Raw genomic sequence first — 21,138 nt, 5'->3', positions numbered from 1 at the left:
TACTATATTATTTTATTACAGGACATATTTTTAATTTATAAAAAAAGCTAGCTTGGATATCTCTTAGAGCTTAACTTATGTTTCATATTTATAAAATTATTAACTATAAAATTATACCCTATTGCAAGTTCAAGCCAGAAGAAAATATTAGAACCATAAATCAGAAACTCAAAAGAATAGTTTACTGTTTGGATTTAATATTCCAGTGGGGAAATGGGAGTGTAGCTTGGTAGTAGAGCCTAGTACGAACAAAGTCCTACCCTAGATTCAGTCCCCAGCCTTGCAAAATAAAAGTAATAACAACAATAAAATTTAAATTTTAGTACATTTAGAAAGTTAAAAGAGAAAGAAAAGTCATATACAAATAAACCTGTATACCAAACTCAAATTAAAACACATAAAAAAAACTACAAATGTTAAGCACACAGTCTATGATACAGTAAGAAATTCAGCATCTAAACATGGAAGCTGCACTCCTGGGGGTTTCAGCTACAAAACACTAACCCTGGACAGTGGTGCTGAGGCACGGATGTGGGATCAACCTACACTACTTGTGGAAGGTAAGATTCTCAACCAGCCTGTCAGTGGGCAACCTCTATGCATCCACTGGAAATGCGAAATGACAATGAGATATGAAATGGAAAAGGAGGTCAGTATCGCTGGCAATCCCCCTCCCACAGGCATGTGCATTACCAACATCAAACGCCAAAAGTTAAGGAAGGGAATAAGGCCAAAGTGAGGATATGGTACTGTTGTCTCCCTAGAAATTCTGCAGCACCACAAGCAAATAGATACTATTTAAAAAAAAATACTATTCAAAGTGTTTTTGAAGACTATAATATATGCTAAGATTGAAAAAAAAAATCAGGTATGTAGCCAGGCCAAAATCTCAAATACAGCACAGTGATCAAGTGCTTTTATTTAGATGTGTATGCTGAGTTTCTCCACACTGTGCCTAAATGATTGACCTAAAAGTAAGGACATTTAGGTTTTAGCTGCAAATCCTCTATCAACCTTGGAAAGTTTGCTTATCCTCATGCATACTCATATTAATTCTCTCTCTCCCGCTCTCTCATGCATGCACATGTGCGCGCGCACACACACACACAGATCCAAATATACAAATAATGCTATATTCATATGTAAGATATCACTACCAATCTCACTAATATGCACAAGGAGGAGTGAGTAGTGGGCTGGGATTCAGAGGGAAACACCCCAAATGCTATGTGCATGTATGTCTATGTCACTTTGAATTCACCATGAGAGGTAATTACAAAACACCAATAAAAATATAAAAAATAAAAAAGAGCATCAAGGGAAACCATGACTTCATTTAAAAATTTCTCACAACTGTTGATTTTAAAAATTTGTAATGAATCTGTAAAAAAAGAGTACAATTTTTACAGGTATATGAACGGTCAAATGCTATTCCTTCTAGAGAACAAATTAAAATCACAGCAGACAAACCCATATAATTTCCAAGAACTGGCATGGAATGGAACACATGACATTCAGGTTTCACAGGAAAGCTAAGCTGCAGAGAAGAATAAAACCTAAGAAGGCAGGAAAAGAAATGAAGTACAGGATGCAGAATTCAATCCACAACAAATGCCCCTTATAACACTGAATCTGAATAAAATGCCCTCTCTTCTTGGCCAATTTGGCAGCTTCTATGTGAAATACACATCTGAACTCATTCAGAAAAACTCCACTCTCAAGAGAATTCGGATCACCATGTTCTTCCATCCTCTGCCCTGATGGTCTGTAAGACTCTGCTCTGCCTGATTGCTCTCTACAGGCTTCATCACTGTTAGGGCTGCCTGCTCTGCAGATTACACATGCTGAAAACTGAAACTGTTTCTTATTCTCCAGCACTGTGCTCTGTAGTGCCAAGGCACATTATAGATAATAATCATTGATTTAACTAAATAAATAAGTTGATTATATTTAAAAAGAAATCTCTAACAAAAAGACATGTTCTTGATTTGATAGTCAAAATTTTTCACAAACTCTTTATAAAAGACCTCTTCCTTCTAACTAGACATAACCACAAATGTTAATAGTTTAGGAATATCATATGCATATAAATTAGAAAAATTAACAGAAGCTCTGTTGCATATTCTTAATACAATTACTCCGTGATTTTTGCATAATATAAACTGATTTCCTAGAATTGTAGATGTAGAAAAATATGTAATTCTTCACCTAAAATACAATCTGCCAGGCATGGTGGCGCACACTTGTAATCCCAACATTTGGGAGGCCGAGACAGGAGATTCGCGGCTGGCAGCCAACCTCAACTACTTAGTGGCCCTTTGCAACTCAGTGAGACCCAGTTTCAAAATAAAGAATAAAAAACAAAAAATAGGGCTTGGGTGTAGCTCAGAGGTAGAATGCCCCTGGGTTCCATCCCCATGTACCGGAAAAAAAAAAAAAAAAAAACTAATTTGTCACACCAAAACATAAGTATGAGGCTAAATTTTTCATAAACAAAAGATTTCCTAAACATCCCCCAACAAAATTAAAGGCAAAATTGGGTGAAAAAGAAGAACAAGTAAAATTCCTTATACCAAATATGATTTAAGAAAGATTACAATAATATTAGATATTTAAGCTAAGTTTGGAAGAAGCTATTTCAGTCTTACAAATGGTTGTTATGCTAGTAATAAAATTCTTAGAAGGTCATATTTTGTGTCACAAATATATGTAACTAAATTTTGTGTCATGCAGTATGTAACTAAATACATATTAACATTGATAGAGATATAAGTGCCCTGTGAAACATAAATACCCAAGAATTTGCCAACAAGTAGATTAAGAGTGCCACAACTTGCTTGCAAATGGTAATCAACTACACTTAAAATAAAGAAAATGCCCATCGATATCACTCCACAAATAAAGTAATAAATTTAACTGCAGATGGGGAAAAGGAAAGCACAAAGAGCAAAACGAAGAGATCAAACTGTCTCCTACCCATCACAGTGAGCCAACCTGCCTGCTGCCAGGCTCTGGTACCAAGCCTTTCCCAGTCAACAGAATTCCACTCAGCAGTTTTTTTTTATTCCTATTATATAAAAACTCCCCAGACCAGAACATGAGTAAAACTGAGCAACAGGCATGAGTAAAATTCAGATCTTCCCGCAAATAACTGCTAAGAGAAGCAGGGTCTGAGGAATGAATGAACAACAACAAGAATAGGGGAAAACAAAATAAAAGACACCAAGGACAGGGGATTCGCATCTGATGGGGAGGCAGCAGTTAGAGAACGCAGGAATAGGCAGAAGTTCAAACTTCACAAACTGGGAGAATAAGGCTGCATCACACAAAGCATAAGTAAAAGCAGAAGGAAAGCCCAGCACTGCTTAAAGCAATAAAGGGTGGGCCCTGTGGGACAGAAAACTGTCACAGAAGAGACAGCACTGAGTATATCAAGAGGCAATAAAATCTAACAATTGAGTTTTTTAAAATCTGATATAAAACATATACATAAGGGTTATATTTTTCTTTACTAAAAATGAAGTATCTTAACAGATTACTGTGTCTGATGCTGTATCAAAAATAATAAATTTTCATTATTTTATTAACATAATAAACCAAGCATATTTTTAGTAAAGCTGCACATGATAAAGACGTTACTAATATTTCAGAAGCTGTTTTTCCAGCAGTCATAAATAGCACACCATTAGGCTGCATATAATAGGACTTAGATTATTTTCCTATTTTCATCATCTCTGAGATAAAGCTACATGAACATGTACATTAAATGCACATTATAAAAGTAACCTTATAAAATGAAGAACAATAATCATAATAGAATTTTAAGTCAATATTTTTTATTCAGCCAATCCACTTTTTCTCCCAACATAAAAGCAAAAGGATTTATGAGAACTGGGGATTGGAGTCTATAAAACAATGTGAGCCTCAAATGTAAGGTGTTATAAAACATTTCCAGTATACTTATGTCTTCCAAGGAACTAGACTGTAACTTTATAACACAATTTCCTGCTTAAGTGTTCATCTTAAGGGACTACATCTAAGTTTAGGAAGGAAAACAGAAACTACAAATTTTGCACTTAACCACTACTTTCAAATCATACAAAATACCACATTAACTGAAAATACCAACCCAATAATAAGTATAAAAATGAGTTATGACAATTAACAGTTCTCACCATTATTAAACTCAATGGTCTCTAATTTTGAAAAACAATTTAACCTAATATCTAATCCACAGAACAACTAGGAAACACAGAATCTTCAGTAGTAAGTTTTTATTCAAATAAAAAGGTAAATATATACTTCATAGATCAAGTTCGTTTCAGAGGTCAAGTTTCAAAACTATGAAGAATAAATACTGAAATCCCAACTTCTGTTTTTGAATTTAGCTTATTAGACCATGATTCATATTACACACACACACACACACACACACACACACACACACACGTTTTGTGTGTGTGCTGTAGGATAAGGGGAGGAGCAGGAAGAAATTTTGCTTTTGTAAAGTATTGATGTTTTTAAACTGCTGGCATTTCTTCATCAGTCAAGATTTTTAAATCTACTCTGTTCAAACAAATGCCAAACAGAAGCCATAATCTTATAAAGTTAATATCACATTAGAGCTCTAATTGAAAGCAAAAAAAAAAATATTTAACTACCAAAATCCATCCAGAACTAAAACAAAAACAAAGTATTAAGTTTTTGATATTCAATCAGTAATATTAAAGTCATAAATCACTAAATATAAATAGGTTTGATCTGTTTCCAAAGGAAACAGGGTTCAAAACCTATTTCCAGATACCCTAAAACCATGTACCACATAAGTTTATAATGAATTACCAGATGTCTGATTATGTGGAGAAATGGCACAATTTCTTAAAATTCTACTAGAACAATAATAATCCATCAAAAGCAGCCAGTTCGTGTGTGCGCGCGTGTGTGTGTGTGTGTGTGTGTGTGTGTGTGTGTGTGTGTGTGAAATAATACAGCTTTTAAAGCCTACTCCGTTTTTCCTTAGGCTTTCAGTGCCATCTGGTGGAATACTGGTGAGATTACAATTCACAAGCAGGTTTAAGCAAAATGATTCACAGAAAATTTTTATAAAAGGTTATTGTATGGGGTGTGTGTGTGTGTGTGTGTGTGTGTGTGTGTGTGTGTGTGTTTTGCTGGGGATTGAACCCAGGGGCATTCTACCTCTGAGATACACCCTCAGCCGGATTTTTTATCCTTTATTTTGAAATAGGGTCTCACTAAGTTGCAGAGGGCCTCACTAAGTAGCTGAGGCTAGCTGCAAACCCAGATTCTCCTGTCTCAGCCTCCCAAATGCTGGGATTACAAGTGTGCACAACCACGCTTGGTTCTGTATGACATTAATTTAATCCAGACTTAAAACACACATATGTGATAAACAAATGTATTTTAATCAATTTATACACAGAAACCGTAGGTCATAAATAAAAATTAATTTGATTCATAAAAATTTACTAAGCTGACATAAATTAAAATCAAAATTAGCATAAATCTTATATTTGATGAATTTGATAGTATCTTTTTTTCTTTTATTCTGTAGCCAGGCATGGTGGCACACGCTTGTAATCCCCACGCTTGGGAGGAAGAGACAGGAGGATTGAGCAGGTTCGAAGCCAGCCTTGCTGGCTTAAGAGACACTGTTTCCAAATAAAAATATAAAAATAGGTGTCTGGGAGTGTAGCCCAGAGGTAGAAGAGTTCCATCCCCAGTACAAAAACAAAAAACAAAAAACAAAAAAACTAGGTTCAGAACTTGGCTATATTTTTAATAAGTATTTTCCTAAATTCTTAAAATTAAAAGGGAAACATTAAAGATAATAGTTATAGAGACAGCAAATATTTTTGAAAGCTCTCTTTCAAAGTATTTCTCAGCTTCAATGAACAACAATAAGCTGTGTATCACGTGTCTGTGCACTCACAGGCTAACATGGGAGAAGACACACAAAAGCTGAGATACAATGAGAAACCCAGTGCACACATTTCTGTTTTTCTTTTAACTTTCATACCCTCTCTATAAAATACTCTATTCTGAGAAATCATAGCACTTCTAATCCTAGAACTTTCCACAGATTACTACATTTTTCACATCCAATAAAATCCTTAATCTTAGATTCTGCTTTTAAGATGGCCCTCAAATTTAACCCTTCTTCATTTCTATACTTGATGTTCCTTTTTCTTTTTTTTTTTTTCTTTTTTTGTGGTACTGAGGGTTGAACCCAGAGACATTCTACTTCCAAGCTATACCCCCAGCCCAGCATATTTTACTTTTTATTTGGAAATAGGGTCTTGATCACTTCTTGAGAGTCTCACCAAGTTGCTGAGCCTGGCTTCAAACCTGCCATCTTCCTCCAGAATTAGCATCTCAAGTACTAGGATTCTGGGATTAGAGGCAAGTGCCATTACACCCAGGTGTTCTTTTTGTTTTTAGTTTTGGTTTTGTTTGTTCAGTGCTGGGAACTAGGGATCACACACAACTCTTCTTAGCCAGTGTTCTGGTCTCCAGCCCCCAAAATCTAACCATACAGCTATAATTTTTCTTCAATCACCAATTCTAGAAGATCCTATGTTCACTTCCACTGATTCCTCATCCTCCCCTAGCTTTGCTACCACTGTGCAAACTCTGGCTTACTAAACACCCTCAAGCCAGTCTTCGGTTTCCCTTTACTTTCTCCTTTTCCACATGAAATCTGGCAATATTCGACAATTTTTAACCTAAACCAACAGTGAACAAATAAACAAATGGGGAAGAGCAATAAACAACCAATAAACAATAGACAACCTATATGATTCTATTTTTTCACTGAGGATAATTTTCTATACTAGCAAAACAACCCAATCAAGAAATAGGCAACTGAATTGAATAGACACCTCACAAAAGAAGAGATACAAATGGCCAATAGATATTTGAAAAGACTTTCAACATCATTAGCCATTAGGGAGATGCAAATCAAAACTGCGCTGAGATTCCATCTAACCCCAATTAGAATGGCAAGTATAAAGAACTCAACATCAAATGCTGGCGAGGATATGGGGAAAGAGGAACGCTTTTACACTGTTGGTGAGAATACAGACTAGTTCAGCCGCTATGGAGATCAGTGTGGAGATTCCTTAGAAAATTGGGAATGGATCTACCATATGATCTGGCTATACCAATCATGGGTATCTTTCCAAAGGGGTTGAAATCAAAGAACTACAGTAACATATGCATACCCATGTTCACAGCAGCACAATTTGTAATAGCCAAAATATGGAACTAACCTAGGTCTCCATCAACAGATGAATGGATTGCAAAATTATAGAAAATACACACAATGGAATTCTACTCAGTTATAAAGAAGAACAAAATCATGTCATTCGCCAGAAGATGGAAAGACCTGGAAAACATTATGCTAAGTGAGATCAGCCAAACACAAAAAGAGAAGGGATATATGTTTTCTCTAATATGATCAAACTAGGGAGTATTAGGAATACCAGAGGACTGCAGATAATGGAGGGGAAACCTCAGCAAAGCTAAAATGGAAGGACAGGAGAGGAATAAGGCTGAGGTTGATTAATGGAGGAGCTACATTCGAATATGTATAAAAGTATGAATGTATCATGGTTAACCTGGACACTCATTTTTGGGAGGGGGGAAGGGATATTAGGGGATGCGAGAGGGCACCCAGCACTGTCTGAATGTATGCCATTTTCAATATGATCCACATAAAAATAAAAAATATATAAAAGAAAATAAAAAAGAAAAATTGCCAGAGTACTTTATTTATTTTTATATTTTTACTGGTGCTATTTAACTATACCTTACAATAAAGGTCAAAGTGACATAAGCATACATGCACACAGCTCTTGATGTGTTTCCCTCTGGATCCTTAATATTCTCCCTCTACTTATCCTTTATACTAGCACCTTTTAATGTAACACAACTCAAACTAATCCATTTCCTTCTTGAAAACATAACTGAAAGTTCAATTCCTTGTTCAACTTAGAAAAGATATTAACAAAAAAGCGAAAAAGAATGGACCTAATTCCTAAAGAGTAGGCATGCCTTTTAAAAAACATTCTAATATATTGATGAGTGAGGTGATACTATTAAATAAAGTTAATATTTAAAAGTTTTTCCATTCAAGCATTTAAATTGACTACTTAAACAGCATAAATTACTAAATGCAAATAATGCCTAAGCCAAACTATTGGGTAGTTTCTTTCTTTCTTTTTTTTTTTTAATGGTACTGGGGATGAAACTCAGGGGCCTTCTACCTCCTGGCTACACTCTCAGACCTAGTTTATATTTTATTTGGAAACAGGGTCTCTTAAGCCAGTGCGGCTGGCTTCGAACCTGCGCGATCCTCCAGTCTCACCCTCCCAAGCCTGGGGATTACAAACGTGAGCCACCATGCCCAGCTTGGGTAGCTTGCTTTCTAAACCTACTAATATATGGTGAATGTTTTCTATACAATAAATATTACTAAGTTTAAAACCCAAGTCTCAAAATAATTTCTAGAATTTAATACCATTTTGCAAAATAAAAATTACTACTTCATATAAAATAGCCCCCAGATCCTCAGAATTTACCTCATCACCTTATTTCCTTCATAATATCTGTCATAACTTTCTATCACCTTGAATGTGAGCATGGTTCCTTTCCTCTACTTGAACATAAGAAAGCTTCCCAACAACAGGGAATTTTTGGCTTTTGGGAAAAACTTTGTCTTTCTAAGATGTACTGACAGTCCCTATAGCATATCTACCACATCGTGAATGTTCAAAAAATTTGTTGAATATCCATAGGGAGAATATCAGCAGGCAATGTTAACCTTGATTTCTGTGATTTTTTGGAACTTTTTTCATTTATTTATTTATTTATTTTTGCGGTACTAGCGACTGAACCCAGAGGCATTCTACCTCCAAGCTACAACCCCAGCCCTATTTTTTATTCTTTATTTTTAAACAGGGTCTCACTGAGTTACAGAGGGCCTCACTAAGTAGCTGAGGCTGACTGCAAACCTGCTCCTGTCTCAGCCTCCCAAGTACTGGGATTACAAGTGGGTGCCACCACGCCTGGCTAGTTTATCATGTTTTCTATTTACATTATGTGCTGCTTTTAAAAGAAAAAAAAGTTACTTAAATAATCACTTCAAATAAATACTTTTTATTTTCTTGGAATACTTTTAATAAATTGAAAATTTTAAATGAAGATCATTCTTTGAGGACATCAAATTTCAAGCCATCAAGAACTAGCTCTCTGCGCACTCAACAACAGTGAGTCAAATTGCGGGCCCTGGAGGAGAAATCCCAGTACTGTACTCCCAGGAACTTGACCCAGTGGGGGAGTGGCGGTGGCAGAGATATCACACCATAGGAGAACGCGCAAACTGGCACCCCCATGGTCTAAAGCAGCCTCGAATGACTCCCTGGGTCTGAGACTCTGTGATACAACCTAGTAAAGGAGTAGTGGTGTCTGAGATACCACAGACTCGAGATCCAGAGCACCTTAAGTGAAGTCGTAGTCACCCAAGGGAAGAACCCAGAGAAGGCACAAACTTCCGAAATCATGGGAAAGAGGAATAACAATGGAGCAATGAATGCCCACAACCCCACAACATCAGAACCCGATAAAACAGAAAATCAGAGATTTCTAGAAGATCAAATCAGGAAAATAACTGTAGAAATAATAGAGATGTTTCAAAAAGAATTCAGAGAGAGCCAAAAAGAGATAAAGGATGCAATTAATGAGGTAAAGGCCTCAATTCAAAGTACAAACAACCGACTAGACCACACGGAGAATAGAATCTTGAACTTAGAAGATCATTCAAAAAATGAATGCATAATTTCTAATTTAGAAAAAAAAATCCGACAGCAGGAATCTGACATTGAAGAAATATGGGCCCATTTTAAGAGAGCTAACCTAAGAATAATTGGAATAGAGGAGGGAAAAGAAGGTGAAACCAAAGGGATAAGTAATATCTTCAAAGAAATAATAGCAGAAAATTTTCCAAACATAGAGCAAGAGGTCAATACACAGGTCCAGGAAACTTATAGAACTCCCTTTAGACAGGATCGGAGAAGAGAATCCCCACGCCACATAACTGTCAAAATGACCAATGTGGAAGCCAAGCAGTGAATCTTAAAGGCAACAAAAACAAAAGGCCAAGTGACATTCAGAGGCAAACCAATTAGAATCACTCCAGACTTCCCAAACCAAGTCATGAAAGCCAGAAGGGCTTGGAGTAACATATTCCAAACTCTGAAAGAAAACAACTGCCAGCCAAAAATTTCCTACCCAGCAAAACTTTCTATCAAATTAGATGGGGAAATAAACTTCCATGACAAACAGAAACTGAAGGAATTTATGTCTTCAAAACCAGCGCTAGAGAAAATACTCAAAGAGATTAACTACAAAGAAGAAATAGGTAACACACACCAGAACCAGAGAAACAAGATTTTCCATCCAACAGACAACTAAGATTGGTTATCTGTGGAGATCCATTATTTGTTAGTCTTTTACCTATCTCTAAATTGTATTGTTTGCTTTTATTGTTGCTAATCTTTAGGATTTCTAGTTGGAATACTAATATACCTTCAGATATAGCATTTAGAAATATTTTATCCCATTCTATCAGTAACTTTTAACTCTGTTTACATTGTCTTTGGATATACAATATGTTTTTATTTTTTTAGGGAGTTTGTTTACCCTTTTGTTGCCTGTGCCATTGAAATCATATCCAAGAAATCACTGCCAATTTCAATGTTGTGAGGTTTTATGACCCAGATTTTCTTCTAAAAGTTTATAGTCTTAAGATTTATATTTAGGTCTTTTATATATTTTGAGTTAATATTTGTATATGGTGTTAGGTAAGGGTCCAATTTTATTCTTTTTCATGTAATTATTATTTTTCAACAATATTTAGTTAAAAGATAATTATTTCCTCCACCAAATGTTCGTGGAAACCTTGCCAAAAGTAACTTGACAATATATAGAAGAATTTAGCTCTAGGCTTTTATTTAACTCCAATGGTTTATACATCTGCCTTTAGAACAGTACTACACTGTTTCAATTATTGTAGCTTTATATGGTTTGAAATCAGAAAATATACATCTTCTAGCTTTGTTCTTTTTCAAGATCGTTTTGGGTATCTAGAGTTCATATTCCATATTAGGATAGATTTTTTGTGAAAAATAAATAAATAAATATATGATAGTTTCACCTTAAAAAAGAAAAAAAAAGAAATATTCTCTGGTAAGAAGGAAAGCAAAAAGAAATATTGAAATGTTATCTTTAAGTCATCAAAAGCTTGGTATCACACAAATGAAACTGTTATGTGAGATTATCAACATTAATATTGGATAAATTGCTATAATACTAGATGTCAACCACTAAGCCAAGCATGGGAAGGAGGGATGGGGAGGAAACGGGGTGGGGATAGGGTAGGGGCTAACTGGGCGATGTGTGCATGTATGTCTACAAAAGTATTATTTTTATCCCATTATGATGTATGAATACAGTGCACCAATAAAATAAATAAAAAAGAACTAGCTGCATATTAATTTTAAAGCAGTTTTACAAAAATAAACTACCTAAAATATATGTTTAAGGTCTAACTATGAAGTCACATCTAAGTTGTGAAAACTATACTCAGCATTGAGGTTACAACAAGCTACGCTGTGTAGAGAATTTCTACTGACTAGAGTGTTCCCGCACTCTGGACTGGGAGCCCCTTGTTCTGAAACTCGTCCAGAGCCTCAGCTCTGCCCCTCTCTAGCACTTGTGATGTTGCTGGCACAGAGAGAAGAACTGGCCCAGACACTTGTAAGGGTTTCTTAGAATAATGGCAAATGTAGCTTACTTTACCAAAGTAAATGGCCAAATGGAAGCACTTTACCACTGAGCTTCTTTCCAGCCTCCTGCCCCCCACCTTTTTCTTTTAGGCAGGGTCTAAGCTGCCCAGGCTAGCCTCAAGCTTGCAATCTTCCTGCCTCAGCCTCCTGAGTTGCAGGGACTACAGGCAATCTTTTTTCAAGTCAAAATAAATAAACATATAAAATAAAGAGCTGTTCGTTGATTAAAATGCCTCTATGTTTTTTTTCTGAACCATTTCATAGAAAAGGGTTGGTCAGAACTTCATTGCATTTCGATGATATGCTTGAGTCTGACCTAACATAAAGGCTGATTGGCGTTCGAGAAGAAGCCTTAGAGTCCTGAGCAAGAGAAACAAGCCCTGTGGACTAAGAGGCCAGGCACACAAAGCAAACAGTACTTCCAAATATGATCTTCAAACTAAAAATCTGAAGAGTGGACATTCAGCAGTACCCACTTTTGTCTACGGTGGAACTGCTACTCACACAGCAACTCCAGGGAAACCACAGGGATTTCGCAATGGTTAATAACTCTCCTGGGGGGAAGCCGGCTAGCTTTCAAATCACATACATTAAATCTGTAAACCTAAGGAGTTCAACAACTATCAGGGGACTAAAATCTAAAATACATAAAATTTAGTATATATTGTATTTTACCTAGTTATCCAAAACTCTCTACTAAAATACATAATCAACTATAAGGTATAGCTCAGAATATTTCAGTATAAAAAGTAGTAGTAAATTATTTTACTTTATTTCTCAAATTACAACAAATAAATCAATGAGTTAAATATTCACATATTTAACTTATTGGTTATATATCATCACATAAATTAAGACCAAAAAAATCCACCTAATACAATTACTTACATATAAAATATAAAAATTTATATACATTATATATAACACATATGTATCTATACATATGCTTTCATGCAAAGAATTAAACTCTAAATTTACTAATTTTGCAGTTTTTGCTTTAATATAATGAATCATATTGTACTCCAATGAGTAATGAAAGCAAATATAAGACCTATACCTACTATAGTATAATGATTTAACTAGCTTATCCTAACAACCACCTGCGTGTGGGAAGGAAAAGCTTCTGCGCATCAATTATTATCTAGAGGCAGTAATACTTTCTAAAGGAAGTGAAAAGTCACGCTCATACGTGTAAATCAATACCTTTCCAGGGACCCGGAGACTCTCAATGGCACCAAGATCACTGAGGCTCTCAGGAGGGCTTTTCAGACCCTTAAAAACATAAGAAGGAAAAAAAAATTAATTGTGGTGAAGAACTGTAAAAGATAGAACGTGCCTTCTTAACAGATATAATCATATTAAAATAGAAATTTTCCTGCTTCTAACTATAGAGAACATATATTCTAAAAACAATCATTTAATAAATATAGTATAAAATCAAATAAGAATGTAGTTTAGTATTTTAAAAGAAAAGGGTATTACATGGCACCTTCACAAAAACAATGGAAGTCTAACTTAACCATGATTTACATACAACCAAAAGGAAATAGATTATAAAGTGTTCTATAAAAATACTTGCCTATCGGCCGGGCGTGGTGGCACACGCTTGTAATCCCCGCGCTTGGGAGGCAGAGACAGGAGGATGGCGCAGGTTCGAAGCCAGCCATGCTGGCTTAGGAGACCCTGTTTCCAAAAATAAAATAGGTCTGGGAGTGTAGCCTGGAGATAGACGGGCTTCCAGGAACCCCAGTACCACCAAAAAAATAAAAAATAAAAAATACTTGCCTATTAATCACTAGCAAATTCACCTGAAAAAGGGTCTAAATAATTTTGTTATGATTCACAGATATAATATACTAACTGAGATAACCAAAGATGTTTTAAAATGTTAATTGCTTAATTAATACATAAATAATCCCTTATTTCCCTTGATTATTTCGAATATATCCACTTCATGCTGCCTAAATTAAGATTTAATTCCCACATCTCATTGCTTTCTTTCTGCCTGTTCTTTAGCTCTGTGTACCCTGTACTTTCTAAATGCACATCAATCAAAGGATTCTAAAAGCCTTATGTCTACCTGGGGAAATTACCAAGACAAAAAAATTCAGCAATTTAAACTTTCTTTAAAAAACATTCCTTAAAAATAAGCTATTCAGCTGGGCGTGGTGGCGCACGCTTGTAATCCCCATGCTTGGGAGGCAGAGACAGGAAGATTGCGCAGGTTCGAAGCCAGCCACGCGCGCTGGCTTAGAAGACCTTGTTTCCAAATAAAAATGTAAAAATAGGTCTGGGAGTGTAGCCCGGAGGTAGAAGGGCTTCCAGGAACCCCAGTACCACCAACAACAAAAAAATAAATAAATAAATAAGCTATTCAATTGGGCGTGGTGGCACACACTTGTAATCCCAGCATTTGGGAGGCTGAGACAGGAGGATCTGGGTTCACGAATAGCCTCAGCTACTTAGCGAGGCCCTTTGCAACTCAGTGAGACCCTGTTTCAAAATAAAGCATAACAAATAGGGCTGTGGATATAGCTCGGAGGTAGAATGCCCCTGGGTTCCATCCCCAGTACTGCAATAAAATAAAATAAGCTATTCAAAGCAGTAATATTAGTCTTTATGCAAAATTAGCTGGCATGTTAATTTGGGAAGAGAATTGTGACACAGTCACACTGTCCTTTAGGTACCCGGTCTTGGCCCACTGAGGTCCTTAATACCCCAAACATAGGATATGCCTAAATTGATTATTTGAGACTTGGAATAATCTTGCTTATCTCAAGTTATAGAGCTGTGTTTTCTTTTCAATTGTATAAAATATCACCAAAATTTTATGACAAAGTGCTCTATTTCATCCTCAAATCTTCTATTATTCCCAGAGTATCAAACCACCCCAATCTACCCACCTTTTCTTTCTCTTTCTCTCTCTCACTCTCACTCTCCTTCCCCACAAAAAAAAACAAAACTCATAAACTACCTCTGTGAAGTCTTCCTAAATCCCTATGCTTCAAAGAACAGAGTAATTCTCAGTATAGCCCAAAGATCATCTCCATTAATATCACTCAGGAAACTTTTTAAAGATTCTTGGGCCTTACTGCAGACCTAAAAGGTATTTCTGGATTAGAACCAGGAATGTGCATTTTTAACTACCACCTCTGCCAAAGTATGATGGTTTAAATTCTAAATCTATCTCTCTTTCTCTCCCAGGCATTAAGTCCTAAGGCAAGAGAGAGATCAAACATTATTTGCCTCTTTAGCCTAGTAACTAGCAAATTTCCAGAAAGAAAATAAACACCAATGAAATGAGTCAATTTGGGGGTAGAAGTCATTGGTCAGGCTCCAATCTCCAACTAATTAGCACACTGCTCTCCTGGGAACATGCAACTGCCTGCAGAATGGAGTTTTCAAAGAATACTTGCTGGAAAAGGGAAGCCTACTGGGGCTTTACCATGACAGTGAGTGAAGGGGGTAAAGGCTATTACTGCTCCTGGGCTGTATATTCTTGTCTCATTTTCTCACCAACAGTTATCATGAGGGCACAGCATCAAACATGGTAAAGAAGGGAAAGTTGGATTACGGAACTAAACATTACGTGTGTGTGTGTGTGTGCGCGCAGTATCAATAACTGGAAAAACAACCTCCAAATCAGTCACCACACACATCTATTCTATACTAATACAGGACAACTTTCTGCCAAATGTACAAAATAAGAGTGATAAAAATTGGGCATCCTATGTATGTATTAGGAGGTAGTGGAGTGGAGCGACTCCAGGAATGAACTCTGTAGCAGACCACCTGGGTTTGTACCCTGACTCTCTCTCCATGGTTTTAAACAACTTCCTTGTCCTACTTGTACCTGATATTCTAACTATGGTGATAACTTACAGGATGTCATAGGAGTGAAAGAGACAACGTATGTGAGGCACTAAAAATGCTGCCTTGTATTTCGAAAGCATTTTTTTATGTATTAACCAGTATTCTTAAAATCATCATCATCACAGAGAAGTGGTATTCTTTTATCAAAACAAATGAAAACGTATTACAAAAATGTCTCAAAGCACATTTGCCACTCAGCTGCACTTCAGGATTAGAGGGCATTACCCTTTGATTATCACTTTATAAGTTCCTCCTAACAAGTATGAAGTCATTTTAATATTATATTCATCTCTCTAAAGCATAATCATGATTGAAACTGTGGTACTCTGCCTCTATTAACCTGAAACTTCCACTATTAGCCTTACCCATTATTTGATCACTATTTGATTTTCTTTTGTACTTGATTTTTATTTTGATAACTTCCTCACTTTAAATTTACACCTACCTCTGCATTTTATTTTTCTTCCAAATCGGATTAATATTTCAGACTATTTCAGTTATGTCTACATAGACCCTCATTTTCTATTTATCAGACCAGCAATTTGGGTCGTATTGGATCAAAAGGAGCATCTGCCATGAGCTATCTTGCCTTCTCTTTTTAGTAAAAATTCAGGTGTTTACATTCAGTCTCCAACTTCACTCCCCCTTTTCTTCCCTTGGACCAACCCTAATCAGGCTTTCCTCCCTACCAGTTCATGAAACCAGGGCACCAGTGACCTCGATACTGCCCAGTCTAAAATATCATTCTCACTCTCAGCTTAGCTGGTCAAACTGCAGCATTTCACACAGTTCACCATTTCCATATTTTTTAACTTGGCTTATAGCACTCACTCTTCCTGGCTGTTGAACATGTGCTATATGCTAAGTGTCATTTGGGATGCTCAAGACTTCTGACCTCACTAAATGTTTCTACTTATTCTGCTGTGCAGAATACTTTTCCTTTTAATAATGAATTCAGAAAATCTCCAACCTTGGACTCTTCATATATCTACATTCACTCCAATGCTGATTTTAACCCTTTTTTGGCCATCTATATACTTGTAACTCAAGTTTTATCTATAACCTGGATTTCTCCCCATAAATTGATAGCCACCTGCCTTCAGTCAGGTCCTCCCTCAGTTTTTTTTTTTCTTTGTTTGTTTGTTGTTTGTTTTGGGGTTTTTTCATGTTGTTGTTTTGGTGGTACTGGGGTTCCTGGAAAACCTTCTACCTCTGGGCTACACTCCCAGACTATTTTTATACTTTTTTATTTGGAAACAGTGTCTCTTAAGCCAGTGCGGCTGGCTTCGAACCTGCGTGATCCTCCTGTCTCCGCCTCCCAAGCGCAGGGATTACAAGTGTGCACTACTACGCCTGGCATCCCTCAGTTTTATCCATCACAGTAAGTGGTATTTCCATTCTCCTAATTTCTAGGGCCAGATAGTTTAGAATCATCCTGCTGTGTCTTTTTCCCTCACAGCCTAAATCCAATCCATCAGGAAATCCTGCTAAGGCTGCATTTATTATATATCCACAACCCAACCTCTTGTCAATACTTCCTCCACTAGTAAGCTGGATAAGACTCATGCCCTTTCTCAATTGAATTACTGCTAGAGCCTCTTTACTGGTCTCCCTGTTTTTACTATTTCATTCCTCCTTAATCTGTTCTTAAAACATAGGTCACAATGATATTCCTAGCATATTATGTCAAATTATACTATTCCTCTGCTTGCCATTTCAATCAGAATAAAAGTTGTGGATTTGCTGTGACCTAAGGTTCTGTGTGATCCTGCTTCCTGCCCTCACTCCCTGCCCTTATTCTGAACTCTTCTCCTACTACTTTTCTCCTCACTCACTTCACTGGTCCCTTGCTGTTCTTCAAACATGCTCCTACCTCAGAGCTTTGCAACTGCTTTCTGTTCTGCTAAAATCCACATAGTTCACTTCCTCACCTCCTGCAGGTCTTTTTAAATTATCTTCTGAGGGCCGGGCGTGGTGGCACATCGCGGTTCATGGACAGCCTCAGCTACTCAGTGAGGCCCTCCACAACTTAGTGAGACCCTGTTTCAAAATAAAGAATAAAATAGGGCAGGGGGTATAGCTCGGAGGTTGAATGCCCCTGAGTTCCATCCCCAGACCCACAAAAAAAATAAATAAATAAATAAATAAAATTTAAAGTAAATTATCTTCTCAGGGAGGAGATATGACCACCTTGTCTAAAATTATAAATGATTTCAAATTGCCAAGCAACTCCCAGAATTCCTTATTCTCCTTTCCTCTAAAGCATTTGTCACCAGGCCTCCTTTAGCACTTGTCTATTTTATTCACTGCTGCATCCTTCAAATGTAGAATAGTGCCTGGCACATAGAGCTCAATTCAATTTGTTGAATAAATCAAAAGAACAGAGGCCAGCATAATAGAAAATAAGGAACAATAGAGCAGACAAAGCCCTTCCTCCTTCACACTCTTTATGAGCAAAGATCCCAGGACAGCTGAAATGTCAAAATACACTGTTTCATAGACCTAAATTTCATATCGCATTAACTCAACATATGTTGTTAGCATATCTTCTTTAGACTTTTTTCCATTGCAATTAATTACTGATATGACCTGATCAAATTCAATAAGCAACTGAGGCTTAAGAATTACCATTTTAGTACTATTTCAATCCATTTATGAGACATAAGCTGAGTATCATCAGTATACAGAATTTTGCATTGTTTCTCTTATTTTTTACAAACTAATGTCCAAAACCAATAAATTAACCAAAGCTGCTGTACAACTCTGGCAGTGTTGACGACAATGAACTGTATGACAGGCACCAACTTAGCTGATGAACAAAAGTCCAACACAGCAGTCCAAAAGCAGTTTTTAAGTGGTATAATGTACAAAATGTACAGTGCTTTGCAGGACAAATACCAAAATCAATATAAAATTATCTACTATTTGAATTATCCCAACAGTTGCTTCCAGTTTTCCTGCTTTCCTGCCGAAGGAGCCAATGCAGTGATCTATCTGATCAAGCTTTTTCTAGATATGCCTAGGAATTGTGCTATGACTGCCTTAATTTATCTTTTTGACTTCATCATATGAACTTCCTATGACTTCATCATATGGACATCACCACTATGCTAACCCTATGAGGAATGCCTTACTGTTCCAATGTTAAAAGTGTAAAAAGAGCTGCTTAGAAACATTAGGTAACTTTCCCAAGGTCATATACCTACTGCAGGATGCAGCAATATCCAAATTCATTCACAAGTAAAAGAAAGCATAGCACTAGTACTCAACAAGTGTGAGAGATGTCAAATGATATTACCTTACTACCCACTTATGTAAATTTTTTGATTGTTCACAGAACATTTTATTGTATTTTTAGGACATTAACAATGTATTACACAAAATAAAAACAATAACACAAGGATCCTTTGTGCATTGTCCATCCAAAATAATTTATAATGTGTTCAGATATCTCTAAAATTCAAAATATCCAAATAAATAAGAATTTAACTTAGAATTTATGTTCTTTTCAGTCAAGAAAAAATTTTAAATAAACCTTTAAAGGATTATCCTCCACATTCTCCCAACTTCTCAAAGCCAAATTGATTTAAAGCTGGTCTAAATTATGTTTCTTTCATGTTAAAAATAATGAAGTGTCAAATACGTTGAAGTAAAGGTTTCTAAAACTAAGTCATGATCCATACGTAGATAAAAGTACATTTCTGCCACTTCTTGTTTGTTGGAAATTGAGGCATTACTAGGAAGCAGCTAACCTATAGAAAACGGGTTACAAAACTGCCAAAGCTCTTATTCATGCATTATCATTCTAGCAAAGAACTTAAGAACTATTATTTTGCCATAACAAGGATAATTTTAAAAACAAAGCACTTCATAAACTTTGCACATATTTTAGCTTATTACTCATCCTCATAACAGAACTGTGAGATAGAAAGGAAAACGTTATTATTCTCATTCTCACTTCCAAAATCTAAGCTACAAGGCTTAGGGACTTGCCCCAAATCACAAAGTCACCAATTCTGTCTTCAAATCATTCGCTTTGCCCCTCCCACCCTTTGCTCACTCATCTCAGGCCACCTTCAATGCACAGACCCCACCTCCCTTCCCAGGCCACCTGCTCGCTAACCACAGACAGCCAGGATGCAAGGGACCCCGAAAAGCGGATGGGGCTGTCCTGAAAAATGACCCAAGGGGTAGGAGGGTACACAAAGATCGCCTGATTCCCCATTGACCTGGTCTAAAGGAGTCTTTTTTAGGACGGAACTACCCCTAGCGCGGGTATGGAGTCTAGGAGGCTGGGGTGAGCTTCCCGGGGCTCTCCCCAGCTTCCCCGTCCCCAAAACACCCGCCACCGCTTGCCATTTAGTTTTCTGCCAGCCACCGCCCAGGGACAGAACATCCCGGCTCCTCTCTCGGCCAAGATGAAGAAGGCCTTTGCTTCAGCCACTAGAACTTACCTGCCGGGTCATGAGAGATTTGATTTTCTGCATGCTGGAATCCTATGGAGCTTCCCCAACAGCAAAGAGCTAACAAATCACCCCCGAACCTCCGAACAGCTGGCCCCAGCACAGGGAAGCCATAGTGAGTGGTCACGTGAGCCGCCGGCCGGGGCAGCCTTCCTTTCCCGGGGCATGCTGGGAAGCGTGGTCTTCCGGCGGCCGGGGAGGCCCGCGCGGGACTACATATCCCAACAGGCATAGCGGCTCACCTGCTAATGCGATTGGTCTGAGTGACCTCCATTGAGCCAGGTGTGCTCGCCGCCTGACAGATGCTCCCTAGGAGTGTGGCGGAGGAAACCCCTCCTGGTGTAGGGGTGCGGGGCGGGAGAAGGCGAGGCTAGCGCGCAGTTGAAGAAACACTGGAAAGGACACGCTTTCAGAGTTAGCCCGAGAGCTTGGGACTCCGCAGGTGCCGCTGCCATTGGCCCTCGGAAAGGTGTGTGGTTGGTCCTGGTCGCCCCAAGCGGCTGGCTAAAGTTAGGGCTCTTCTTCCTCCGCCTTGGCATCCTTGGCCAAGCCTTAATATCGACGGATTTTGACTGACCCCCACCAGTCATTTGACTTCGCGGAACCTAAGGCAAGTTGAGGAGGAAAATAGGACAATAGTAAGGAGTAATAGGTCACTTTATATCTTTCTATTCAGCTTTTAGCAGTTTTAGTTAAGTTAGGGGAAATGGTAGGGGAGTCTTTGAGGGTTCGATTTTTAAAGGACTCTCAAATTATGAGACTAAGAAAAATGACCCGGACCCCAAATACTAGCTAACATTTATTGAAAGCCTACTACATATGAGGAACTCTAATAGTCTTACATGTATCATTTTTTCACATGAGCATCGATGCTACAGGAGATAATATGACTACTATCTCTATTTTAAAAATGAGGAAACGGGAGCCTATTACCATTA

General features: G+C 37.3%; 1 protein-coding gene across 1 annotated transcript in view; it reads right to left on the bottom strand.

Moving 5' to 3' along the window:
• The window catches only part of VPS50 (VPS50 subunit of EARP/GARPII complex), a gene marked incomplete at both ends in the record, with an annotated part of 117,477 nt that extends 97,253 nt beyond the window's left edge, over positions 1 to 20,224 (bottom strand). The window contains 2 exons of the mRNA XM_080700953.1: positions 13,068 to 13,136; positions 20,192 to 20,224. Of these exons, the coding sequence (XP_080557079.1) occupies positions 13,068 to 13,136; positions 20,192 to 20,224 (102 nt within the window). The remainder of the gene's footprint in view (positions 1 to 13,067; positions 13,137 to 20,191) is intronic.
• Between the last annotated feature and the right edge of the window lie 914 nt (positions 20,225 to 21,138).

The sequence above is a fragment of the Muscardinus avellanarius genome (assembly GCF_963383645.1).
Source record: "Muscardinus avellanarius genome assembly, chromosome: 9".
In the NCBI taxonomy this organism is placed as follows: Eukaryota; Metazoa; Chordata; class Mammalia; order Rodentia; family Gliridae; genus Muscardinus; species Muscardinus avellanarius.
The sequence above is the reverse complement of the archived record's forward strand: the minus strand, read 5'-3'. Positions and strand labels throughout refer to the sequence as shown.